The following is a 25,092-nucleotide window of genomic DNA, read 5'->3' as shown; positions in this document are numbered from 1 at the left end:
CTCTCTGACTTTGCACGGACTTTTCAAAAGACCCTCGTATGCATGTGTTCAGTTTGATCTTTTGATAATATTGTCATGAGCAAATACACAAAACTTGTGTTACGTCAAATATTTTACGAACAAAATTACCTTTAACAGTATCACGAAATCGAAACAAGTAAAATAGAAAATTAATCAATTTTATGCATTACAAAGTCGATAAGGGTGGACCACTTCTCAAAAAATAAAAATAAAATGAAAATAAAAAAAGTAACGAATAAGAACAGAATGGAAAGAAAGACATGAAATAAAATTCAAACTTCTAGCATACATGATAAATGTAAACCAAATGTAATGTAAATTACACAGTATGGAGATGCCTATAGTGGGGGACACAGTATGTAGGTCACATTGTAAACAGTAACATCGTTATTGCAGTAAACATGTCATCAGGGGAGAGAACTCTAACTTCGCTCGGACAGCCTTTTTCTTAAATATCTTCTTTTTATTAATGAGAATATTGTTAGTTGTTCATTGGACAAATGAGAGAAGGTATACGAGAGTCCCAACTGGGCAAAGGGAAGAGAAACATCACTTAATTTTTTGAAAACGTGGTTAGGAACTATTCGGGAACCTGCGGGTGGAGAAGTACTCTTTTGAAGGCGTGAAAGAATTTTTGTATTACTTAAAAGCAATTTTAATCTCTAATAACAATATTAGGAGAGACGCTGCAGCCAGTTTTCAAAAGTAAATGCTTGTCCCGAGCAAAAAAATTATAAGAATCTACCATGACACCACGGTCAATCGTTACCTACGGTTCAGAAACATGGGTATTAACCAAAGCGGACGAACAAAGGTTGTGCAGGTGGGAAAGTAACAACGCAAGATGGCTATAAAGTCAGGACGAACCGGAGAAGTCGTTGAACTGTTCGGTGAGCTAGATATAGTAGCCACTATAAAGTCTGGTAGACTGTGATGGCTGGGACAGTTGCATCGGATGGAGGAAAGCGCTGTATGGACACCCTGGAAGGGTAGGACCTCGACTTGGAAGGGTTGAGCGATGAGCTGGACGATTTGGAGGCCCCTTGGTCGGCAGAGATGGTAAACGGCGGCCAGAGATAGAGATAGGTGGAGAGCTGTAGTGGCTGAAGCTCGGGTACCTTCATGGACTGTTTTAGCCATAGAGAAAGTAAGGTTAGGACCTTAGTGTTGAATATTATATCTTTGATTTTTACCATTTTCACTGTATCTCTGACCACCATCCATAGAAATTTTATCTTCACTTATATTTTCATCTCGAGTCAGCAATTGTAATGTTTAGCGTTCAATTAAACAGATACTTTTCTCGAGAGGGGAAGTCTTAATCTTTGGCCTCCCCTCCACATACAGGAAATCAAACCATTACTTTACTTACAATTACAGGAGCCTCTAACTCCAGGCACAATCAAAGTAAAACGTGATCAATTTTATTAAGTAATCCCATGAACTGCCCTTTTTTTTTTTTAAAGAACTTTTCCTTAAAATAATAGCCGACAGACGTCCTGTAAACGTGGATTGTTTACTAAACGATATCTTTAAAAAAACTGAACACGTAAATGTTGAACAAAAAGAGTTTCTTCTCTTACTAGCGTTAATAGAAATTAATTGATTGAATTTACTAAAAGCTGAACATTCGTTATCGATAAATTCAACGAAAAACACAAGATAACAAACCATTTGCAGGTGTTAATTTAAAGAAAAAATTGAAAGTACATTTGAAAAAACAAGAATTATAGAATGAAAAAACCTATTCAAGGCTATTTTATAAAGGAATGTGACATTTATAACAATCAATATAAAACTGTTATTAAAATAATGTCTTTTATTTTGCCTTATAATTTAAAGATATTGATTTTTTTTAAAAAAAGGTGCGAAATTTTTGACAGTTTTTACATGCTAAAATAAACATAAAAGTGTGAGACTACTTCTATTTAAGGCGCCACGATAGCCGAGCGGTTCGAGGCTAGACCCGCAATGCGAAGATGTATTGTTGGTTTAGTGGGTTCGATTCCCCAAGTCTAGGTATTGGATTTTATTTAATGGTTAATATGAGAAATTTATAGCAAAGTATGTTAGGCTAGACCTGCATAGCTAAGATGTATTGTTGGTTAGTGGGTTTGATTCCCGGGATCTAGGCCTGGATTTTATTTAATGGTTATATGAGAACTATATTATGAAGTACGAGGGTCGTTTGAAAAGTCCGTGCAAAAATAAAAACTACTTAATTTTTTGGGGTAAACCTTTTTTATTTTTCAACATAGTCTCCTTTTAGGCTTATACACTTCGTCCAACGCTGCTCTAGTTTGTTGATCCCTTCCGAATAATAGGATTTGTCCAAGTCTGAAAAATAGCCATTCGTTTCTGCAATCACCTCCTCGTTTGAATAAAATCTTTTTCCCGCCAGCCATTTCTTCATCTTGGGGAACAAATAGTAGTCCGAGGGAGCCAAGTCTGGAGAATAGGGGGGATGTGAAACGAGTTGGAACCCTATTTCCATAAATTTTGCGACCACAACTGTTGAGGTGTGAGCTGGTGCGTTGTCGTGATGGAAAAGGACTTTTTTGTGGGCCAATCGTGGGCGTTTCTCTTGCAGCTCGGTTTTCAAACGGTCCAATAACGATGAATAATATGCACCTGTAATAGTTTTACACTTTTCCAGATACTCGATGAGGCTTATTCGTTGCGAATCTGAAAAGACAGTCGCCATAATCTTTCCGGCCGAAGGAACGGTCTTCGCCTTTTTTGGCGCAGATTCCCCCTTGGTAACCCATTGTTTAGATTGTTCTTTGGTCTCAGTAGTGTAGTGATGTATCCATGTTTCATCCACAGTGACGAAACGACGCTTAAAGTCCTGCGGATTCTTCTGGAACAGCTGCATACCGTCCTTGCAACACTTCACACGATTTCGTTTTTGGTCAAGCGTGAGCAATCGCGGCACCCATCTTGCGGATAGCTTTGTCATGTCCCAAATGTTGATGCAAAATATTATGTACCCGTTCATTCGAGATGCCCACAGCGCTAGTAATCTTACGCACCTTCCACTCTTCTGTCATCCATCACCATATCATGGATTTTATCAATGATTTCTGGAGTAGTAACCTCAACAGGGCGTCCAGAACGTTCAGCGTCACTTTTTGCCCATATGGCCACTCCGAAAATTTTGAAACCACTTTATAAACTGTTCTAATCGAAGGTGCTGAGTCACCATAATGTTTATCAAGCTTCTCTTTAGTCTCCTGAGGCGTTTTGCCTTTCATAAAGTAGTGTTTAATCAACACACGAAATTCTTTTTCGTCCATTTTTTTGAAAATCACTCGACTTCCTCGATTCAAACACAATGCCAAACACAAAGAAATAGACCGATCTGGCTGAAACTTGGTGTGTGTTCTTCCAAGAGATGCTACTAACTAAACATAACCTCGATACGCTCCAGTGGTGCTATCTCTCTGACTTTGCACGGACTTTTCAAACGACCCTCGTATGTTTGATAGTTGCCTCCGTCCAAGACACCTAAAATTTGGTAGTTGGTTTTAAAGCTTGCCTGCCAAAAATACGTATTTCTTTACTACTTCCGTTTATTTTTATTATTATTATTTTTTTTAAGAAGACGAACAAGGACGATTTTAAAAAAACTAGAGGTGAACATAGTAAAAGAAAACATGTAGCGTTGAGTTTTCAAAAAACGTATCAATTCTAATCGTTAACCTCATTTCTTCCCCCCTGTAGAACTTTTAAGAATAACTTTTTTTCAAACAATGACTGGTTTGAAAAAGAATCACGCAAGGTTTTACTTCTTTATTGATAAACCTTTTTCAATAAAAAGAAAATCGGCGTGAACATTTACAACGCCATTTTTCTCTTTTCGCCTTTACTGTTAATAAATTTTGTCTGTATTTTCAAAAAAAGAAAAATATTTTAGAAAAATGTAGAATAGAAATTCAAAAAGCTCCAACCATACACCAGGAATTAAATCAAGTTCATTACACATGCATTTGTGACAAAATCCATTACAAGCTTCTTTTTTTTGTAAAAACCAGCTTCTTACTTTCACTTTACGTTCGTTCTCTTTTCCTTCAACTTTTTGTGCTTTACTTTTAGCGTAGATTTCTTTTTTTTTATTTAAAAAAGATGTAAAAGTTTTGAACCCAAAATAAATTTTTAATTTGCAGACGATCATCGAAAAAGGATAATTAACTAGTTTTATTTTCCTCTTTAAAGTCAAGTTTAGAGAAAGTTGATTGTAGGAAAAGTAATTATGAATCGAAAAATAAATCGATTACTTTTTATTGGGTTTCACTGGAGGGAAAAAAAATTCCAAAAAATAAAAACGAGACGTTTTATTTATTGAAAAATATGAATTTTATAAATTATTCATTTGAATAAATTTTATATGTATATTTTTTTTTAATTTTTTGTAGTTTTAAATTAATATTACTTTAAAGTGGAGGCATTTTGTTTTTTTTTAAAGCAGAATTTCAGTAAAATTTCTTCTAAATGGTAATTTAATCGAGTGAAAGGAGGAAATATTGCATTTAATCGCAAAGAAACGCTCGCTTTCCTCGTTGGATTCGTCAATTTATTATTATTTTTTAATTATTTATTTATTTTGCAACTGTAATAGATACAACAAGCAAAAGGGATGAGAGTAAGGAAATGGCGCAAATACACGTGCACGCACATATATATGCGCTTACATACACGCGCGCGCACATGCATGTGCGCCAAGAGGCGTGAATGGAGTGAACGACGACCATCCAGTGATGGAAGCCGTTAGTTCGTCTGATTGGCAAGCATACACACAGCAACCATCCTAGGAGGTCGGCGTTATTTGTTGAGATGGTCGCGTGGCCACCGCCGCTTTAGTCTGCGCTGTGGATTTAAAGGAAGTGTTGTGGTAGACATGTTTGAGGATCATGAGGTTGTAATGACTGTGTACGAGATTGGCGCTAGATTTGAGTGGAGTTTTCTGTAGCGAGATTGGTGCTATTACAGAAACGAGAGGAATATTGTGATCAGTGTGTATTGTATGATTGGAGACGTAGAAAGGAGTAAAAAAATTAAATGGAACAATTTAAATAAAGTTGTCCCACTAATTTAAAAAATTAATTAAAAAAAAAATAATTTTTCATTTCTCCATCGTTTTCATTTTAGTAGCCTATTTAAAAAGGAAGCTCAGTTTTCTTAATAATCAGTCTAATACGCGAGATTCAATTTAATCGAATTAACACATCGATTTATCACATATACGGATACCCACAAATCAAATTCACTTCTAATTTCACCTTTCTTTTTTTTTCAAGTCCAATTTTTGAAAGTGGGGCATACCCACAGTTTGGGGGTAATCAATATTGTACATTTTTTTCAGTTTACTGTACGAGAGCCATTAAAAATATAATAATAATTGCTACAATTACAAATTCAGTAGAGTTGTTAAAAATTCGCTTATTTTACTCGACGTAGAAATTGGACTTGTAATTGGTATTTCTGTGACCGATTTCGGATTTTCATCCATCATTAGAGGAGGGATTAATAATAAGTTGGTGTAGAGAGTTCGTCTACAACTATTTTCTATCTTACACTATGACTGGAGCTGACTGAGTGAGGTACTTTTTATGATTTTTTTTTTTTTTTGTTCTTCAAGTTAAAATACGAGGGTCGTTTGAAAAGTCCGTGCAAAGTCAGAGAGATAGCACCACTGGCGCGTATCGAGGTTATGTTTAGTTAGTAGCATCTCTTGGAAGAACACACACCAAGTTTCAGCCAGATCGGTCTATTTCTTTGTGTTTGGCATTGTGTTTGAATCGAGGAAGTCGAGTGATTTTCAAAAAATGGACGAAAAAGAATTTCGTGTGTTGATTAAACACTACTTTATGAAAGGCAATACGCCTCAGGAGACTAAAGAGAAGCTTGATAAACATTATGGTGACTCTGCACCTTCGATTAGAACAGTGGTTTCAAAATTTTCGGAGTGGCCATATGGGCACAGGTGACGCTGAACGTCCTGGACGCCCTGTTGAGGTTACTACTCCAGAAATCATTGATAAAATCCATGATATGGTGATGGATGACAGAAGAGTGAAGGTGCGTGAGATTGCTAGTGCTGTGGGCATCTCGAATGAACGGGTACATAATATTTTGCATCAACATTTGGACATGACAAAGCTATCCGCAAGATGGGTGCCGCTATTGCTCACGCTTGACCAAAAACGAAATCGTGTGAAGTGTTGCAAGGACGGTTTGCAGCTGTTCCAGAAGAATCCACAGGACTTTAAGCGTCGTTTCGTCACTGTGGATGAAACATGGATACATCACTACACTCCTGCGGGGGAATCTGCACCAAAAAAGGCGAAGACCGATGCTTCGGCCGGAAAGATTATGGCGACTGTCTTTTGGGATTCGCAAGGAATAATCCTTATCGACTATCTGGAAAAGGGTAAAACTATTACAGGTGCATATTATTCATCGTTATTGGACCGTTTGAAAACCGAGCTGTAAGAAAAACGCCCACGATTGGCCCACAAAAAAGTCCTTTTCCATCACGACAACGCACCAGCTCACACCTCAGCAGTTGTGGTCGCAAAATTAATGGAAATAGGGTTCCAACTCGTTTCACATTCCCCCTATTCTCCAGACTTGGCTCCCTCGGACTACTATTTGTTCCCCAATATGAAGAAATGGCTGGCGGGAAAAAGATTTTATTCAAACGAGGAGGTGATTGCAGAAATGAATGGCTATTTTGCAGACTTGGACAAATCTTATTATTCGGAAGGGATCAACAAACTAGAGCAGCGTTGGAAGTGTATAAGCCTAAAAGGAGACTATGTTGAAAAATAAAAAAGGTTTACCCCAAAAAATTAAGTAGTTTTTATTTTTGCACGGACTTTTCAAACGATCCTCGTATGGGCAGTCATCGGAACCATTTGAAAAATAACTTTACCGTACTCTGCACCTAGACGACTTGATTTGAGGTAGAAATTCAAAAACAATCAACTGCACGATTATAAATACATTAATCATATCCAGGATAAGCGAAAAATGGTCTAAAAAGAGAAACCCAACTAAAGAAAAGCGAAATTCAAGACCAAGGGTTGTTGTTTAATACAATAGAATGCAGACAGATAGACAAACAGTATGAAAGCGATTTTCTTGGTAATAATAAGTTGGGGAGAAAGTTAACGCCAGCAATTGGCGGAGGGGGGGAAGAGTTTGTACTTACAAAGTGAGTTGAGTGTTGTAAGTTCGCTCTCTCTCACTCTCACAAACACATCTTAAATATACATATACATTCATTCACTAATTCACTAATTTTAACAACAGTAGCTTTAACTTTATACATTTCTCTAGTGAGTGTGTCTGTCTGTCTGTAGGCAAGAAAACTATAGTTACTTCCTCTGGTAATCTAACTTAACTTTACAAAAGCTATATCCGCTAGAATAACAGCACCAGACCGAATGGTGGTGGTGGGAGGCTATATTAGTTAATTAGTGAGATCTAATAAACTAATAAAAGTTATTAGGTGATTTATTAATTTGAATTGATTGGTTACCGGATTATATTCACGAATTTAATTGGTTAAATAAGGGGAAACCAAACTTCTATACCAACTGTGGACATAGTAAGCTACCTTGGACTGTACCTAGAAGCAAACGGTTGACATGGAATACCCCCATACTAGACTGAAAAAGACAAGAAACTAACCAACGCTACAAAACTTCTTGCCAGACTACTTGACAAACGTTCGAAACTTAACCAACATAACAAAAGACTCTTATATCTACTGTTGCTGAGAACCTATTTGGTCATACGGCATCGAAGTATGGGGGATCGACTAAGCGTTCAAACTCACTATGCCTCCAGACATGCCCGTTCTATGTATCTAACCTCCACTATCCATAGTGACCTTAAAATCCCTTTCATTACTAGATCTTGCTAACACTCGTTTTCTCAAATTACATTCCACTCTACAGTAGCTCATCCTAACCTGCTCATAGTACAACTATCTTCCCTCCACATTACCAGGTAATCTTCTAAGGGAGAAGATGACCTCGTGATCTATTCTTATCGTGAGATCAAAGCCCGTTAATGGAGTGACACCACTGGGTGCCTTCTCCACTCGTGATTTTCAGGTATTTTCTTTAATTTTTTTTTTTCAGGTACCATATTTGCAGGTTGCAACAACCTTTGAAGTTGTAAATTCCAATAAAAGATTTTAAAAAAATAAATAAGGGGAGCAATACTTTCGTCAAATATTAACTCCATTAAAAGAGATATATACATATAAGCTTCTTGTTTTAAATTTAAAAAATTTTTACTAACTGCAAGAGGAGTTTCCCGGCAAAAAAGTAAAAACTTGTGATCGTGTGAGGGTTCAACAACAGTACATTCAATGACCTCCAACAATATGTAAATCGCGGGGACCAGTGCCACTTTAATCGACGAATAAGATTTGTTTTTATAGGGTTTTTGCAGTTGGGGGACAGTACAGTCGCTCCATTTGAGACAAAAAAAATAAAATTACGGGCATGCGCAGTGAAATTACTATCATAACCAAAATTCAAATCGAATTCAAACTAGTATTTGGATTGCACATGTACATTAAATGATCACAATAAAAAATTTAAAGTCTAAATATATATAATTTATTCACAATTACTCGAGTTTATTTATTTATTTGAAACAATAAATAAAATGGTTGCGTACAATGTGTATCCCATACAAATACTCAATCAGGAAGTTTCTTTCGACTAATTTTATCATAATGAGCTACTACTGGTTCTTCTGATTATGATAAAATCATTTAAATACAGTAAAAAGTTCATGTTTGTAGAAAATTTTTGAAGTTTAAATTGTCGTGAGAGAGAAAAAATCGTGGAAAACCTATGCAATATAGAAAAATGAGTTGCCGTTAGAGAAAGATATTTTAAGAAAATTTTTTCCTAATTATATTCCTTCCATAAAAACAAAACAAAACCAAAATAAATATGGAGGGAAAAAGAAGAATTAGTGAAATATCTCCAGGGGCACTTCCTTGACCAACTTTCATAACCCAGAACTTTTAAAGTAATACGCGTCCTTGTATGGGTCTTTCAAATTATGGAGTTTTTTTGCATATTAAATTTTAATAATGTGAAAGTATATTGAAAATAAAATAATTGAGAAATCAGGAGAAAGAGAGAGAGAAATATTATAGAGCGAATCACGAAGTCAAAGAGAAATAAAGTTATTACAGAGACATATAACCATAAAAGGTATAAGTATAAATGGGCACGTGACCATATTTAACTTTACGTAAACAAAAACAAACAAAGGTAGCAACTGGCCACTGGGTAGAAGAAGCAATACAAAAAAAAAGAAGAGAGAAATGAAAGAACACACTGATGTGGCACCCGCAAGTACCGTTATACTACCGCCTGGAACGGTTAGCCCCCCCCAGGACAAGAGGAGGAGTAGCAGGAGGACTCTCTCCTTGTAAAAATAAAAACACACAAGCTAATTCTGACAGACCCAGCCACATGGCACACTGGCGCAAAAATAAAAAAAGACTGGTTAGCGAGTGAAACCTGATGGAAGAACCACCAGGTTGATGGTTAGTACTCTCGGAGAGATTTAGGTGAACCGGGAGAGTAATGTTGCCTCTTTTTTTTTTTTTTTTTTTTTTAAGGAGGAGAGAGTGTGAGAAAGAGAATGGGCAGAGAGAGAGAGGCCACTGTGAGATAACTCTCCTGTGTTCGACCTCATTTTCAAACACATAACTTTGTTTTTTAAAAACCACAAAAACCTACTGCAGCATTTGTTTGGTTACAACTGTTGATTTTATAAGGTAATTTTTATGCACTATAATCTTAGTTATTCCGATACTACTATATTTATAGATGGCCACTAAACAGAACAACAGAGCTCAGCACTATTTCTATTCGTTACAACCTTATTATTTAGCTCGCAATATTTCATTTGTAATAAATTGATATTTAAAAAATATGGTCAGAATTATTATTTACAATCGCTCTTTACAATCTCTTTGCGTTAGACTTCAGCCTTTCCGTGTAAACATTAGGAATTGATAAGAACTAAAAGAAAATGAAAAAAACTAGCTGTAAATTTATTTTAAAAGAGAAACCAAAACTTCTTAAAGATTCCGTCTATTATTTAAACACAGTTGAATGACGGTTCAGTTTTATATTAAGGAAAATGAGGTTTCATTAACTTAACTTGACGTTAGGACTTAGAACTTGCAAGACTTTTGAGTAGAGCTAGAGTCACGTGGTCTAACTCCCGTATTAAACTGGGAATCCCTACAAAGCCTATTAACAGAAACAGAAGAATTCAATGCTTGTTCTATTAATGAATAATGAATGATAAGATTGGGGGGAGGGAAGTATTAAATTTACAATAATAAAAAATAAAAAAACTCTACCAGTATTCGATTTAACGTTATCCACATTATCCTCTTCATAAAATAACTGATCCATCTGTTCTGGACACAGGCGATATTCCACAGTATTGTTATTACTTTCACGATTTGGTCGCGATTCATCTTCATCCTCAAAATATCCACTTTCATGTTCGGTAGTCTTGTGTACACCCATTTTATTTTTTTTAAATTTAAAGAGAAACTTTTATTTTATGGCAAACTACACTATTTGTCACATATAAAACAAGAAACTAGTGTTACGGAATTTACAGAAAATCAAAGAATGAAAACTAGTTAACTATCAATAAGAACTGAAAGCCCGAAGAAAATAATTTTTTTGTTTGCAGCACAAACACAATAAATATCCAAAATTTGAAAATGTTGAATAAATTATGAATTTAAAAATGAAAACGAAAAAAAGAAAAAAACAAAACAAAACTATATCTCCCGGATATTATTTAAAAAGAAAAAAGGAAAAAATATTTAATTAAACCTTTTCCCGTTAACGAATCACATGTTACAAGTTTACAGTTTACAACTCAACTGACTCGTGGTACTGAGTAGTAAGAATTATGCCCCCACCCTGGTTGATCGTGGCCATTCGATCAGCTGTTTGCTAGCGCATGCGCTTTTGGACTGTGCGGCCGTAACTAGAGACTGTCTGTGGTTTTCTCTCACCCCTCCCTCCAAAGGAGAGCGCTATCTCTTGTTTAAAGTACAACCAGACGGCTACGCCACTACCTCCTCCTCTTCATCCTCTTTGTTGCCAATCCTACGACCCCATAAGCTGCCTGGAGCCGTGCACTTTTTATTTCATTCCTTTACAAAACTTGTCAAATTGATTCCTACAGACGTATATCTATATATTTTCCTTTTACACTTAGTTGAACATCATGGCTACGCAGAACTGATAAATGAATTAAATTTACACTTCACAGTTTTTTAATTCAATTAAAAATTTATTGATTATTATTTAATTTAAGCTAAAAAAAAGTCTGGTGTAAATTCTTGAGATGCTAAACTTATATCTCAAAATGTCTTGGAACAAGTAATGCAGGCTTAAAAGTCCAACCACGAAATTAGGTGTCACAGACGGAGCCGACTAGCAAACACACTTTACTATAAATTTCTTATAAATATTTACCATTAAATAAAAATCCAAGGCCTAGATCAGGGGAATCGAACCCACTAACCAGCAATACATCTTAGCATTGCGGGTCTAGTCTTTTAACCTATCCAGTGGTTAAACAGTTCTTAGGCTAATTTTGTTCCAAAGCTTTAAACCTCACACTCACACTAACTCTCTTAATAATACGTACCATAAAATTTATAGCAAGTTGTCTTTCAAAGTAAATTCCACTTATATTGGTTTGGATGCCCTACAGCGAGGGTCTAATTATGAAGATTAGAGAAGAGCTACTTGACCTAAACTATAAGCCATATATTCAAGGAAGAAACTACACATGCAGTAAATGCATTATTGGGCGTCAATGAAGATGTATTTCACTTTCTTGGTCATTGTAGAATATTGGGTTTTATAAGAAAGAAATTCTTTGACAAGGTGACCTTAAAGGAAAGTGAAATGATTCTCTGCTGTTGAATGGCTCTAATTGGCTGCCATTAATTGCCTATATTAAAGAATCTATGGCATATAGAATGTTTCTAGTAGCAAATATCAATTATTAAACATTATTACCAACCCATGTCTCGGAGTAGTTTTGATTATTATTAAACTGCTCCACAAAAAAAAGTGGCGCACTTTGAAAAAAGCGTTTATTTTTTGTTTTATCACATTTTGGGGAAGGATTATTAGTTTTAAGTATTTTCATAAACTGTCAGGGAACAATTAATCAAAACAAGGCCCAAAGTTTCTTGGAAATAGAGAAGCAATTTCTCGTTTAATCCCCTTCGGTCTTTTTGTGTAAAGAACAACGTATATCGAAACAATTAATATATATAAAAACGGAAAATTTTCTGACCTAGATAATCTGACACATTTCTAAATCATAACAAGATTGTTAAGCAAATCAGAGCCATAATTTCTGAAATTCTTGATTAAAAAATAATAAATTAAAACAAACGATTAATTCAATAAATATTTTGGACCAATTTACATTTAAAAAAAAATAAAATAAAAAATTAATGGCCCATTAAAAAACAAAAACTAATTAATTTAAACATTTCAAGATCAAAAAAAAAAATACCCATATCAAAGAGAAATCAAACAAGTTTTGAAATTCTACCGTTATTATCTATTAGAATAAATATCTATTAAAATCTTAGTCAAATAAATCTGGTATTAATTCTTGAACGTACTTTCTGCATTGATATTAAAGATAAGCTAGCTGGAAGTAGTCATTTGAGAAAATAAAATAAGTATCTGATACTTCTACAAGATAAAATATTTCAAAAAAAAGAAAGAAAAAGGAAAAGAAGTAAACATTATGGGACAGAAGTATATGAAGGGAACCTTCAAAGTGATAAATGACAATAACAACCAACTGAACAAGACCACTACGGACGGCCGGATAAGATAAACCAACTGGAATGTTCCAAGTAGTGGTTGTTTTGTAGCTCATTCTCCGTTAATAAGTAACATATTTCTAGTGTTTAGAAAAATGATACAACAAAATATCTTGTTTATTTCTTTTTACTTTGTTTCGTCTTTAATTTAGTCAAATTTCTAAAATATTAATTTTTTTTTTGGAAATTCCAAAGATTAAAGTGGTGTGTGTTTATTTTATCTTGACTTCTAAGAGGAGTTTGAACTCAAAAAGAAAGAAAGTTAATACACTGATAGCTAGTGACCTTCAAAATTAATTGACTAAACATTTAAAAAAATTGGCACGTTTCTTTTTAAGTTTGAACTAATGTATTATGCTATTAAAAACTATGGTGTTGTCATTTACTTATTTTTCTACATGATGTTGCTCACAATTGTGCTTATTGTTTACTTTTTTGTACAAACAGAAACTGAATATAGCACCGATTTGGCTGTGCGATTTAAAAGAAGCAAGGATGGCAAAGCTGAGATATGTTGTGGCATGTAACTGGCAGGTTTAGTACCCCTGGTACCTTGGTCTTGGCTTTTATTTAACCCATCCATATAAAATCTGCAAAGAGGTTGCTGGGTTAAATAACCCATACCTGTGCGAAGGCAATTGGATCTTGGTAGTAAAGAAGAGCCATATTTTTAAACAGAAATACTTAAATTTTTAATCCATACTTGTAACTTGGATTAAAAATTTAAAAAAACGTAAAGAAAAATTTAGGTGGGCTTTACGTCCAACTACTGAATTAGGTATCGTGGACGGAGGCGTCTAGCTAACAATACTTTACCACAAAGTTCTCTTATAAGTTTTTTATCACAGGAAAAAATTTCTGTTCATTATTTTTGGTGACTGATTCATAGTTTCAATAGGATGAAAATATAATTGCCATTTCAGTCGTGATACATTTATTCTGCCAAGCTTTCGACCTAGGGACTGACTAGGTCATTTTCAGGGCTAGTTTACAAAGTAATATTTTACATCACAGGGTTGGTGTGTCTTCTGACTTCCCTTCAGTCCATGAACAGACAAGAAAGAAGACACACCAACCCTGTAATGTAAAATATTACTTTGTAAACTAGCCCTGAAGATGACCTAGTCCCTAGGTCGAAAGCTCGGCTGAATAAAAATTTATCACGACTGAAATGGCAATTATTTTTTCATCCTATTGAAAAAATTTCTGTTAGTGTCATCTACCAGATATTGAAGATTAAGATCATCAGCTAGAATGCATGAAAACCAAGATTAGAGAAGAGAAACCAAACCATTTCTACTTCACACAATACCACACCCTTAGCATTGCAGTCTTATCTCCACATAGAAAAATGAATTAAAACTATTTAACTAAGAACCTCTGGGTTTGACTATGTTAGTAACAGGAAGGGACACGGCTTCTCACATCATGTTTGTTGCGAGTAGCGATCGGAAGGTTGCGATAATAGATATTTGGCACTTAGCAGCCAAGAGGACATCGTATCACAACAAAAAGTAGTGTGTAAGGCGATTCTGGTTCCAGAATAAATTTGAGAGAATTTACGGATCCAGATTATCTGGAGAATGCAACAATAAACCTTTGAAAACATGACTGATGAGCAAGATCCTTGACCTAGTAAAAAGAGGAGGATTAATCCACTAGGATTATCTAAGGTAGGGGCTTTTGGCTGCAATGCCTGGGAAAACAGGAATCCACCTATTGATCCCAATAATTATAAACTGACGCGTCTTAAAGTAATTAAATAAATAAATAAGTAGAGTAATGGCCTACTTTTTTTCAGGCGGGGCTTAACGTCCAACAACCGATTAGATATCGTGGACGAAGGCGGAAGCTCATACTTTACTGCTTTAGAGGGTCCGATATGTTCACGTACACCCATGTGTTTATTATGTATGATCTAAGGTCGGAATCTAAGAGTGAATAAATAATAATAATGATAATTTCATAAAGAATAAAGGCGCAGTTTAGTGGTTGGATGAATAAAACAGAATGGCTGTTAATGGTGGATGATTTCTACAGTAGAAACATGGACTTAAGATTCCTGAGAGCCTGGCAAATGTGGATTTTTAAATAATAAGATGGAAATACTTTAGTTTCAAAGACGTAAATAGAGAAAGTAAATGTTATAAAAAAAGAAACAATTATTTCGTAACTAATCCTGGGAAAACCTTAAGAGAAAGGGAAAAACTATGGCGCTTGTAAGAGTAATTAGAAAATTAGTGAGAGAAAAAAAGAAAACTGAAAGGACACAAAAGAAAAGTGGGAGTAGATATCCTCAACAAAATCTATATACCTAAACATGAAAAGCCAATGAACTAACCAACAAATATAATCCAGCTTTTGACTAACACCAAAGTTACCCTAGAGGGGGGCGATTTCCCCAGACAAGCCAAGTTTACAAGAACTCCTACTACTCTGGGGTAACAATCACCCCACTCACTTCTAGGGATACAGTGCATCGAACTCTGCTCTGCCGCCTCCAAGCGGCCAGTGGGGGAAGAAAGTGTCTCCAATATACTTTAGATCAACCTAAATATTATTTTTTTTTTTTTTTACATAGAACAAACTATTACTGAAATGAGAAAACAAAATGGAAATAAATGAAAATTGAGAAGTCCCCTCTTATCGTATTATTAGATAAAAATGTTTAGAACAATTCTATTCTTAGAAAACAAATATTTACTTTACAAGAGAGTTTAACTAGTTCTTTATCATCTCCCACCCTATTTAAGGAGCAATACTGCAATCACGTCAAATTTTCAAAAAATCAGTTATAACCGGAAGTATATAAGTTAAAGCACCAAAAAGAAGAAGAAGTTTTCAGCTCGTGTTAGTTGTGTCTACGCGTTTGGGAACAGAATTTACAAAAATAAAGTGGAAATTGTAGAAAGCTTAAAATTGATTTTTAAAGGGCTACGCTACCATAAACTTACAGCTATTCCGCGATCAATTTAGATTTAAAAGAGCTTTGGCTATCTTTCCAATTTAGAAGAATGTGAATCTTTGTACTTGCGGAAAATTAAAAATCATTTTCATGATGAAGGCGCTAGAAATTTGGGGAAAGCTTAACCATAACTTTGCACAGAGGAGCCCTAAATACACAGGGGTTCCCAACCTGGGGTGCGAGAACTAGGATATTATTATTATTATTATTCAAATATTTTTCATATTTTCGTTTCACATGATTAAGATATTCTTTGAGCTTGTAAGAAATCGTTTTATGAGTATATTTCACATCTTGGGTTGCTATTATACTTGTTTTTGATGAATTTATCCTTGAGCAAAATATAAATTTCAGGGGGTGTGAGCTTCGAGTAAAATTTCTTTAGGAGTACGGGGCGAAAAAAAAAGGTTGGGAACCGATGACTTAATAGAATTCGATCGGGAGAGTTTTTTTAACATTTTTGTTAATCTGAAGTCATTGACGCTCCGAGCTTTACGAGGGTCGTTTGAAAAGTCCGTGCAAAAATAAAAACTACTTAATTTTTTGGGGTAAACCTTTTTTATTTTTCAAAATAGTCTCCTTTTAGGCTTATACACTTCGTCCAACGCTGCTCTAGTTTGTTGATCCCTTCCGAATAATAGGATTTGTCCAAGTCTGAAAAATAGCCATTCATTTCTGCAATCACCTCCTCGTTTGAATAAAATCTTTTTCCCGCCAGCCATTTCTTCATATTGGGGAACAAATAGTAGTCCGAGGGAGCCAAGTTTGGAGAATAGGGGGGATGTGAAACGAGTTGGATCCCTATTTCTATTAATTTTGCGACCACAACTGCTGAGGTGTGAGCTGGTGCGTTGTCGTGATGGAAAAGGACTTTTTTGTGGGCCAATCGCGGGCGTTTTTCTTGCAGCTCGGTTTTCAAACGATCCAATAACGATGAATAATATGCACCTGTAATAGTTCCAGATAGTCGATGAGGATTATTCCTTGCGAATCCCAAAAGACAGTTGCCATAATCTTTCCGGCCGAAGGAACGGTCTTCGCTTTTTTTGGCGCAGATTCCCCCCCCTGGTAACCCATTGTTTAGATTGTTCTTTGGTCTCAGGAGTGTAGTGATGTATCCATGTTTCATCCACAGTGACGAAACGACGCTTAAAGTCCTGCGGATTCTTCTGGAACAGCTGCAAACCGTCCTTATAACACTTCACACGATTTCGTTTTTGGTCAAGCGTGAGCAATCGCGGCACCCATCTTGCGGATAGCTTTGTCATGTCCAAATGTTGATGCAAAATATTATGTACCCGTTCATTCGAGATGCCCACAGCACTAGCAATCTCACGCACCTTCCACTCTTCTGTCATCCATCACCATATCATGGATTTTATCAATGATTTCTGGAGTAGTAACCTCAACAGGGCGTCCAGAACGTTCAGCGTCACTTTTTGCCCATATGGCCACTCCGAAAATTTTGAAACCACTTATAAACTGTTCTAATCGAAGGTGCAGAGTCACCATAATGTTTATCAAGCTTCTCTTTAGTCTCCTGAGGCGTTTTGCCTTTCATAAAGTAGTATTTAATCAACACACGAAATTCTTTTTCGTCCATTTTTTGAAAATCACTCGACTTCCTCGATTCAAACGAATGCCAAACACAAAGAAATAGACCGATCTGGCTGAAACTTGGTGTGTGTTCTTCCAAGAGATGCTACTAACTAAACATAACCTCGATGCGCGCCAGTAGTGCTATCTCTCTGACTTTGCACGGACTTTTCAAACGACCCTCGTATTTCAGAATAACTGCCGGCCTCAAGAAAATATTCTCTCGTCACAGACAACATTATTCATCACTGGACAAGTGAAGCTCACAAGGAAGAAATAAATCTAAGGGTTCACCAGTTGATTCGAACCCATGACACCGCGTATGTTGAACTAAATATACGCATTCTTAGTTTTTTTTTTTTTTTTTTAAATGCATGAACTGTTTTACCAAATATATGTTATATACAGCCGAACCTCCCATAAAAGGCACTCTCACTAGCGACCACCTCCATTTACGGGGCAGTTTTTGGATTTCTCCGTTTTACCCCTATATACACTTTCTATATAAAAGAACCTCCGTCTAACGGACACTCTACATAACGACCGCGAGCACTGATTTTTGGGGAACGGATTATATGTTTCACCTCCCATCAATGACCACTTTATTCTTAAAAGTTCGTTTGACGCGGTGATAAAAAAGAATTATCCCCTCTCAAGTTTTTCTTTTTTTTCCTGGTTTTTCCTAAAGTTTCCTTCTATAAGCTCCATAAATTTTGTACCATTTTAATCATTTTTCAATATTACTTTGGACGAACAATATTATTTTTTCCCGCTATGTCTCTCAAACGAAAGTGGTTAACTCTAGAAGAGAAAATAAATGTTTTGGAAGATTTTGCAAAAACCAAATCGAGCCATCGTCAACTTGCCGAAAGGTTTGTCCTATTTTTTCTATTAATAGATTATAGTATGATGATATAATTTTACCATAAATTATTATTGTTATGAATAAATGTGATGATTATAATAAAAATTATTAATTAAGTCAATAATATGTAGTTTTTTGATATATTTTTTGGATAATTAAGAAAAACTTGATGCATATCATATAGCTAAATAATTATGCAATTATGTACGTGTTTAAATCTATTAATAATAAACAATTTTTAAATAGATGTTTGGAAAAAAAACCATATTTTTTCATTATGAAACTTGCCTACCTCCTTCTAACGACCACCTCCAAACAGCGGCCACTTTGCTTTCCCCCGCCAGTGACCGTTATTGAGAGGTTCGACTGTATATCTATCTCAGAATACTAAAAAACTTATTCAACTAATTCCACAGTTATAGATAAATGCTTTTATCCAATAGCATCGAGTCCGATGTTGATATCTAAATTTTGTAGTAAAAAATGTATACTTCCCGCAATTTTGTTTGATTTTTTAATTATGCTGACCACAGACACATTTCCCGATTAAACCGACTGACGAATACATTTATACATACAAACAAACCAATTACAAAAAAAACTACTTTTTGCAGGTACAGGGGATATATTAAAATTAATATTTCGGGTCAAAATTCAGTATACACCTTATATAAATATTGTAGAATAGATTAAAATAAGTGTCGATTTATTCAGGTGGGGTGTGCAAGCAACTACCAATTAGGTATAGTGAACAAGGTTGGGATAACATAAATTATAAAATTGTCAAAGTTGGGTGTTTTTCAACGTTACGCTTTTTCGTGCAGTTTTTGACGATCAACCCTTATACAACTGTCCTACCGGACAGTTTTAATTAAAAATATAAAATAAATAAATAATAATAATAATAATAATAATAAATACAAGTAAAGAATGTAAAAATACAAAAATGGCAGACAGATTACAGTAATGGTAATAAAGTAAGATTCTATAAAACTATGGCAGATCAGTTACCTAGACAACCATGGTTTAAGAGAACTGTCACTAATAAATGGGTTGTTTACGACAATAAGCAGGCTGATAGCGAACCACGCGGTGTGCGGATCATATCAACACAGGATCAACAAAAGGTCCTCTCCTCTTTGCGTAGATTGCAATGAGGAGGAGGATTTCAGGACAATATAATAATGACATATGTCCACGTTATGTGGTAGAAAGGAAACGAATGTTTGACGACATATACAGATATTTAGATGCACCATTTCGCTACGAAGACATAATATTCTCCACCAACATATATGTGCTTAAGTCTGTAGCAGAGCTAGCAATGAAATACGAATGTATTTAAAAGTTATAGCCGATTAGAATGAATGGAAGAAAATGATTAGAGAAGGATTACGTGATTTTAATTTCGGTTAAGCTATAAGGATGTCAGGAATATAGAGTACTGATCCATCCATTAGTTGTTAGTATATGTAAATAGTTTGATATATTAATATTAGAGGGATGAATGTGTGAAGCGAATATATTTATAAGTAAGAATGGAGAGTGAGTGATATTCTAGTGATAAGCACCTAGACGATGCTGGCTGTATGGCGAAAGCCAATGCCAAAAAAAGATTTAAAAAAAAATGTAAAAATAGTCAATTATTATACAAGTGCAGAAATTTGAGTTCTTACCCACGAATCCAGGAAATCAAAATCGAAAATATGACACGATCGCCATACTTCCCCCACTTCCGTTAACCAGCTTAGCAAAAGGAAGTTAAGTAAAATACATATGAATTTATTCTAGCGAAAAATAAACATATAACATCCTAACAGCAAATTATTATGAAAATCTAACTTAAATAAACCATGCACAGAATTCATGCATAAAAAGTTTGTGTAAAACATGGTGTCACCGTGTTTTAGCAACTAAATTCACAATGATGGCAGAAAGTTTTGTGCTCCCCAGTTTAATGAAGTTCCCTCTGGATAGATTGCTGACTGGCTATTTATTTAATTAATACTAATTGTAACTCTGATTAATTTACCCTACCCTGCTCACTGCTCACAATAAACGAACTTCTGTCTCTCTCTCACACACCTACACGGTTATAATTTCAACAAAATTAATTACATCAACTTTTTTGTCATTTATTTTGTAAACAAACGGGAACAGTTGGGTCTTTTTAAATGTCACATACATACACCTGTACGTCATCTAATTGTCAAAATTGGTTAGTAAAATCAGGTGGGACATCTCTCATACATGTTGTTTTACCATCATTTTCGAAGTGCCAGATTTTTACAGAATCTTTAGTTGCCCTTAATATATGATGGATTGCGAGACTGGAAAAGGTTTCAACTGTAAATCTTCTTCCCCCACCTTAAATAAAGGTATTATAATATATTTATCTAAAAGAATGGAAGGAATCAGCACAGTAGTTAACGTACTGGAGGAGCCTCTACAGCTCAATGTCCGGTAAAAGAGGCAGTGTTGTTGGCTGTAGAAAAAAGAACAACTGTCCGGTGGCCAGAAGTGACGCGTTTTAAAAAAAATATAAAAATAAAGTAATTGCCTATTTTTTCAGGCAGGCTTTACGTCAAACTGCCAAATTAGGTGTCGTGGACGGAGGCGACTAGCAAACATACTTTACTGTAAATTTCTCATATTAACCATTAAATATAATCCAAGGCCTAGACCCCGGGAATCGAACCCACTAAACCAACAATACATCTAAGCTTTGCGGGTCTAGCCTATAACTGCCTAACATACTTTACTGTAAATTTCTCATATTAACTATTAAACAAAATCCAAGGCCTAGACTCCAGGAATCGAACCCACTAAACCAACAATACATCTAAGCTTTGCGGGTCTAGCCTATAACTGCCTAACATACTTTACTGTAAATTTCTCATATTAACTATTAAACAAAATCCAAGGCCTAGACCAGGGGAATCGAACCCACTAAACTAACAATACATCTTAGTATTGCGGGTCTAGCCTATAATCGCTCGGCTACCTTGGCGCTTTTTAAACAAAATAATACAATATATAGTTTAAGATTACAAGTTAGAACTCTAAATTTGTTTTTAATATGTCCTAACAGAATTGTACACAATTTTTAGAGCGTTTCATAAGAAAACCTACATTACCCATTCGAGTATGTGTCCATCTAGATGTTCTCTTTCTAAGAACAAGGAAGTTTTTTTGACTAATTTCCAAGACTTTGGTGATGCAACGAAAACGTGGCGGAGTTTTATTTAGATTTAGGTCTCCAGTTCTATCTGGAGCTTGCTGGCTATCTAAATTTAGGCTAAAGTGAAAAATTCTTTAGGTAGTTCTTGAGGAATGGCAGCATTAAATTTTGAGGTTTTAGATTTTTCTTGATATCTTCTTTAAAAATAACGACACAAACTAAAAGTTTAATTTTAAACTAAGAGCTCCTATTAAATGGCCTAATATTGATAGTTTCGATTATTTCTTCTTAAAAAAAAAACAGAAACAATGTAATTCGACTGTCACACCTATAATTACACTAAGTACAGCAAGCAGACATTTCCACCCAACAATCAATATGTCCAAAGGGTGCTGATATAGTTTTGGGATATACAAGTGGACACATTAAGTGGTCTGAGGAATGGACAGATCATGTCCAAATAGTATTGGAACTTCACTCTATCACGGGTGAATGACATTTTGAGTGAGTGTACAAGCTTTGAAGGACATAATTGGTCCATCAATGGTACGGACATTATGGTAGTGCATTATATGGTGCATTATGCATTATAATGTGTTTAGTGTAAGTCAAAAGTTTATGTACATTAAATTGATTATAATTAAATAGAGTTGAATTGCCCTCAGTTTCGAGAGTTTTAACCACATCATGGTTTAAAATATTAACTAGCAGAACTAAGTAAAGTAATCGCCTATTTTTTCAGGCGGGGCTTAACGTCCAACTAACAATTAGGTGTCGTGGACGGAGACGACTAGCAAACATACTTTACTGTAAATTTCTTTTATTAACCATTAAATAAAATCCAAGGCCTAAGACCTGGGAATCGAACCCAGTACCACAATACATATTAGCTTCGCAGCTCTCGCCTCTAACCGCTCGGCTACCGTGGCGCCTAACTAGCAGAACTAGCTTCAAAATTTTGGAAATTAATTTTCAAAAAAAAAATAAACTAAATATTAACTTTTATTGGGGCTTTCCTTTGCAAGAACCTATTAAAATAATCTCTTAAATACCTCTCCACTTTATAAAATCTTTAATTTTTCCATTAACAAATCCTAAGAAAACATTTCAATCACAGAAAATGTGATAAAGGTCCTCAATGCTGGTCAAACCTTTCGATTAGTCGTAGCACGCATGTTTAGGGTATACGATGGCCGGTTTCAGAGTTTTATCTGTCAGAGATGAATTTATCCAGTTTAGTGTGAGGAGAATTCTACTTCAATTATGTTTCCTTCTCCACAATATACTTGCTGAATCACTGTCACTGAATCACAGCAAGAATAGTGTGAGACAGAAACTAAGCTTTAGGACAAAAATCACTTAAATCTAAGCTACCACTTTAATTAGAGGGAAGCTTAAAGCTTAAACTTTCCTTAGAAATGCATTAAATAGCCTTTTACTTTAGAAAACTGCACAAATGAAAGCTATAGATCTATATGAATGCAATGAGCTTATAATGCAAAGCTTATTCTAAAAAAAAACTGTAAAAATCGGTAGTTCAGGTTAATCAGTGAATGAGCAAGTGTAGTGGTGGGGCGGAAACATAATTTGAGTTTAATCCTCAACACTAAACTGCTTAATCTACCTCTAATGATGGACGAAAATCTGATACCGGTCAGGTATACCATAAACATGCTTTGCTACGATAGATAAAAATCAAAGAATATTTCGAACGGTAGAATCTTCAATGCTAAGTTGGAGATTTTCTATAACAATCTACAGCATCCACGGCTTGGTTAAGTCCGTCTTAATTTCTAAATATATTTAATTCATAAAAGAATAAAAATTATATTTTGTTAATAGACCTAGAACTGCTAGGAAATAATACACCAGCATACAGTCTTAAACCTAGATTATTAAAAGATTGAAACAAAAGAGAGTCTGTAAGTAATAATCTAAAAGCAAACAGAAAAATAAAGGTTCTATAAGTTATAAATGCTACCATGAGTCAGGATACATTTACTCTGGACAGCCCATCACATAAAACACACAAGAGACTGCAGTGTGGAGTCACAGGGAAATACCCAATCCTGGCCCCTAAGAAGCTATCAATAGCAAGAGGAATGTATATTAAGCAAGGGGATACAATTTTATTATTAAAATTAATAATAAAAAAAAACAACAAAGAAGACAGGATAAATCCAAGAGTTGATTAGTAGTCTTGAATCGCGAAAGGTACCAGTTTCAAATCCCTAGCAGCCATATAAAGCAGCACATGCCTTGAAGTAATGCTTTAAATGAATTCAAATAACATCTTGACTGAGATCACACTATAACTATTACAAAAAATTGAAAAAGAAGAGGAGTTAGACCAGTCTAATTAATTAATGCGTCAATTAAACACATTTGATTGCAAAGCAAGAATATTATAACAACAGTTTAGAAGTTAAGTACATTAGAAATGCAATACGCTTATCGATAATGCAAGAGGTGAGCACAGTTTAATAATGGCTGTAGAAGATTATTGTTGCGAAGGTTATGGCGAGGCCATTCTACTCGTAACAACGCTGATTAATGGTTAAACAATCGATTATCTCGTTAGGTAGTTTCCAAAAAAACGAAAAAACTAGAAATTACTACAAAATTTCCTTAAACATTCCGCAGTATTTTATTAACAAGGAATCCAACTTAAAAGATTTAAGATATAACAAGCATAAAGGCTACTAAAAAGCAGTCAGTCTATTGATCTCCCTTTCACTGCTTATTCATTCTTAACATTGTCTAATTGTGGATGAATCATTTAACGTTTTAAGTTAACTTTAATGTGAATTCCTTTATCGCCGTACAAATACCATGTATCATTGGTATTTTTTTTCTATTTAATGTTATTTTTGGGAATAAATGTTATCACCTATCCCCTGAATAACTCTATTCATTATAGGATAAGGCAATGACACATCCATTATTTCGTTATGTTGTTTAAACAACAGAACGAAAGTAATCCTCAGCCAAGAACTACAGTTAACAGATTGTTGAAACCCATAACCAAACAATAAACACAATACCAAAATGTACATATATACATACAGTACAACCTCGATTAACCGGGATCATGTTGAGTCATCATAAGAACACCTGGATCGGCGCAGAAACAAAAGTTAATTTTCGGTGGCGACGAGGAAAATGTTTTTGTCTTCCGATGTAACATAATTGTAGGCGTGGCAGCAACTCTTTTTGTACCTGATTTTCTTGAAAGGTCATTATGTATGTAAAAATCCAAAATATGTGGTGCAATTAGTACTGAATTTCTTGGGATTTGCCACGGTCTTACTAAAGACCATGGGATTTACGTGTCCGTAAATGGTTCATTTTCAACTTCATGGTTATATTTTTAGTGGAATAATTACCGGCATTATTTTAATCTTCCCAGAGAGCAGCCTAATCACAAGCTCAAGTCTTCAGTGTTAATCAGTAATGTCCCACAGAAAACATCTTTTCGTTTGCCCCTTTCGGTCGAATTTTTATTTCACTTACGCAATGGAATCCCGTTAAGA

General features: G+C 35.0%; 1 protein-coding gene across 2 annotated transcripts in view; it reads right to left on the bottom strand.

Annotated features, from left to right (window-relative positions):
- Positions 1-25,092, bottom strand: part of LOC141455911 (ribosomal protein S6 kinase alpha-5-like) — a 423,200-nt gene that overhangs the window by 268,652 nt on the left and 129,456 nt on the right. The window contains exon 1 of one of the 2 annotated variants that reach the window (XM_074131401.1): positions 10,433-11,045. The exons of the other annotated variant lie outside the window; for it this stretch is intronic. Coding sequence (XP_073987502.1) covers positions 10,433-10,604 — 172 coding nt within the window. The 5' untranslated portion in view covers positions 10,605-11,045. Of the gene's footprint in view, positions 1-10,432; positions 11,046-25,092 lie in introns of those variants that run through there. 2 annotated transcript variants of the gene reach the window in all.

This window comes from Rhodnius prolixus, unplaced genomic scaffold (genome assembly GCF_049639745.1).
Source record: "Rhodnius prolixus isolate KJV_2025 unplaced genomic scaffold, Rpr scaffold_4, whole genome shotgun sequence".
Taxonomy (NCBI): Eukaryota; Metazoa; Arthropoda; class Insecta; order Hemiptera; family Reduviidae; genus Rhodnius; species Rhodnius prolixus.
The sequence above is the reverse complement of the archived record's forward strand: the minus strand, read 5'-3'. Positions and strand labels throughout refer to the sequence as shown.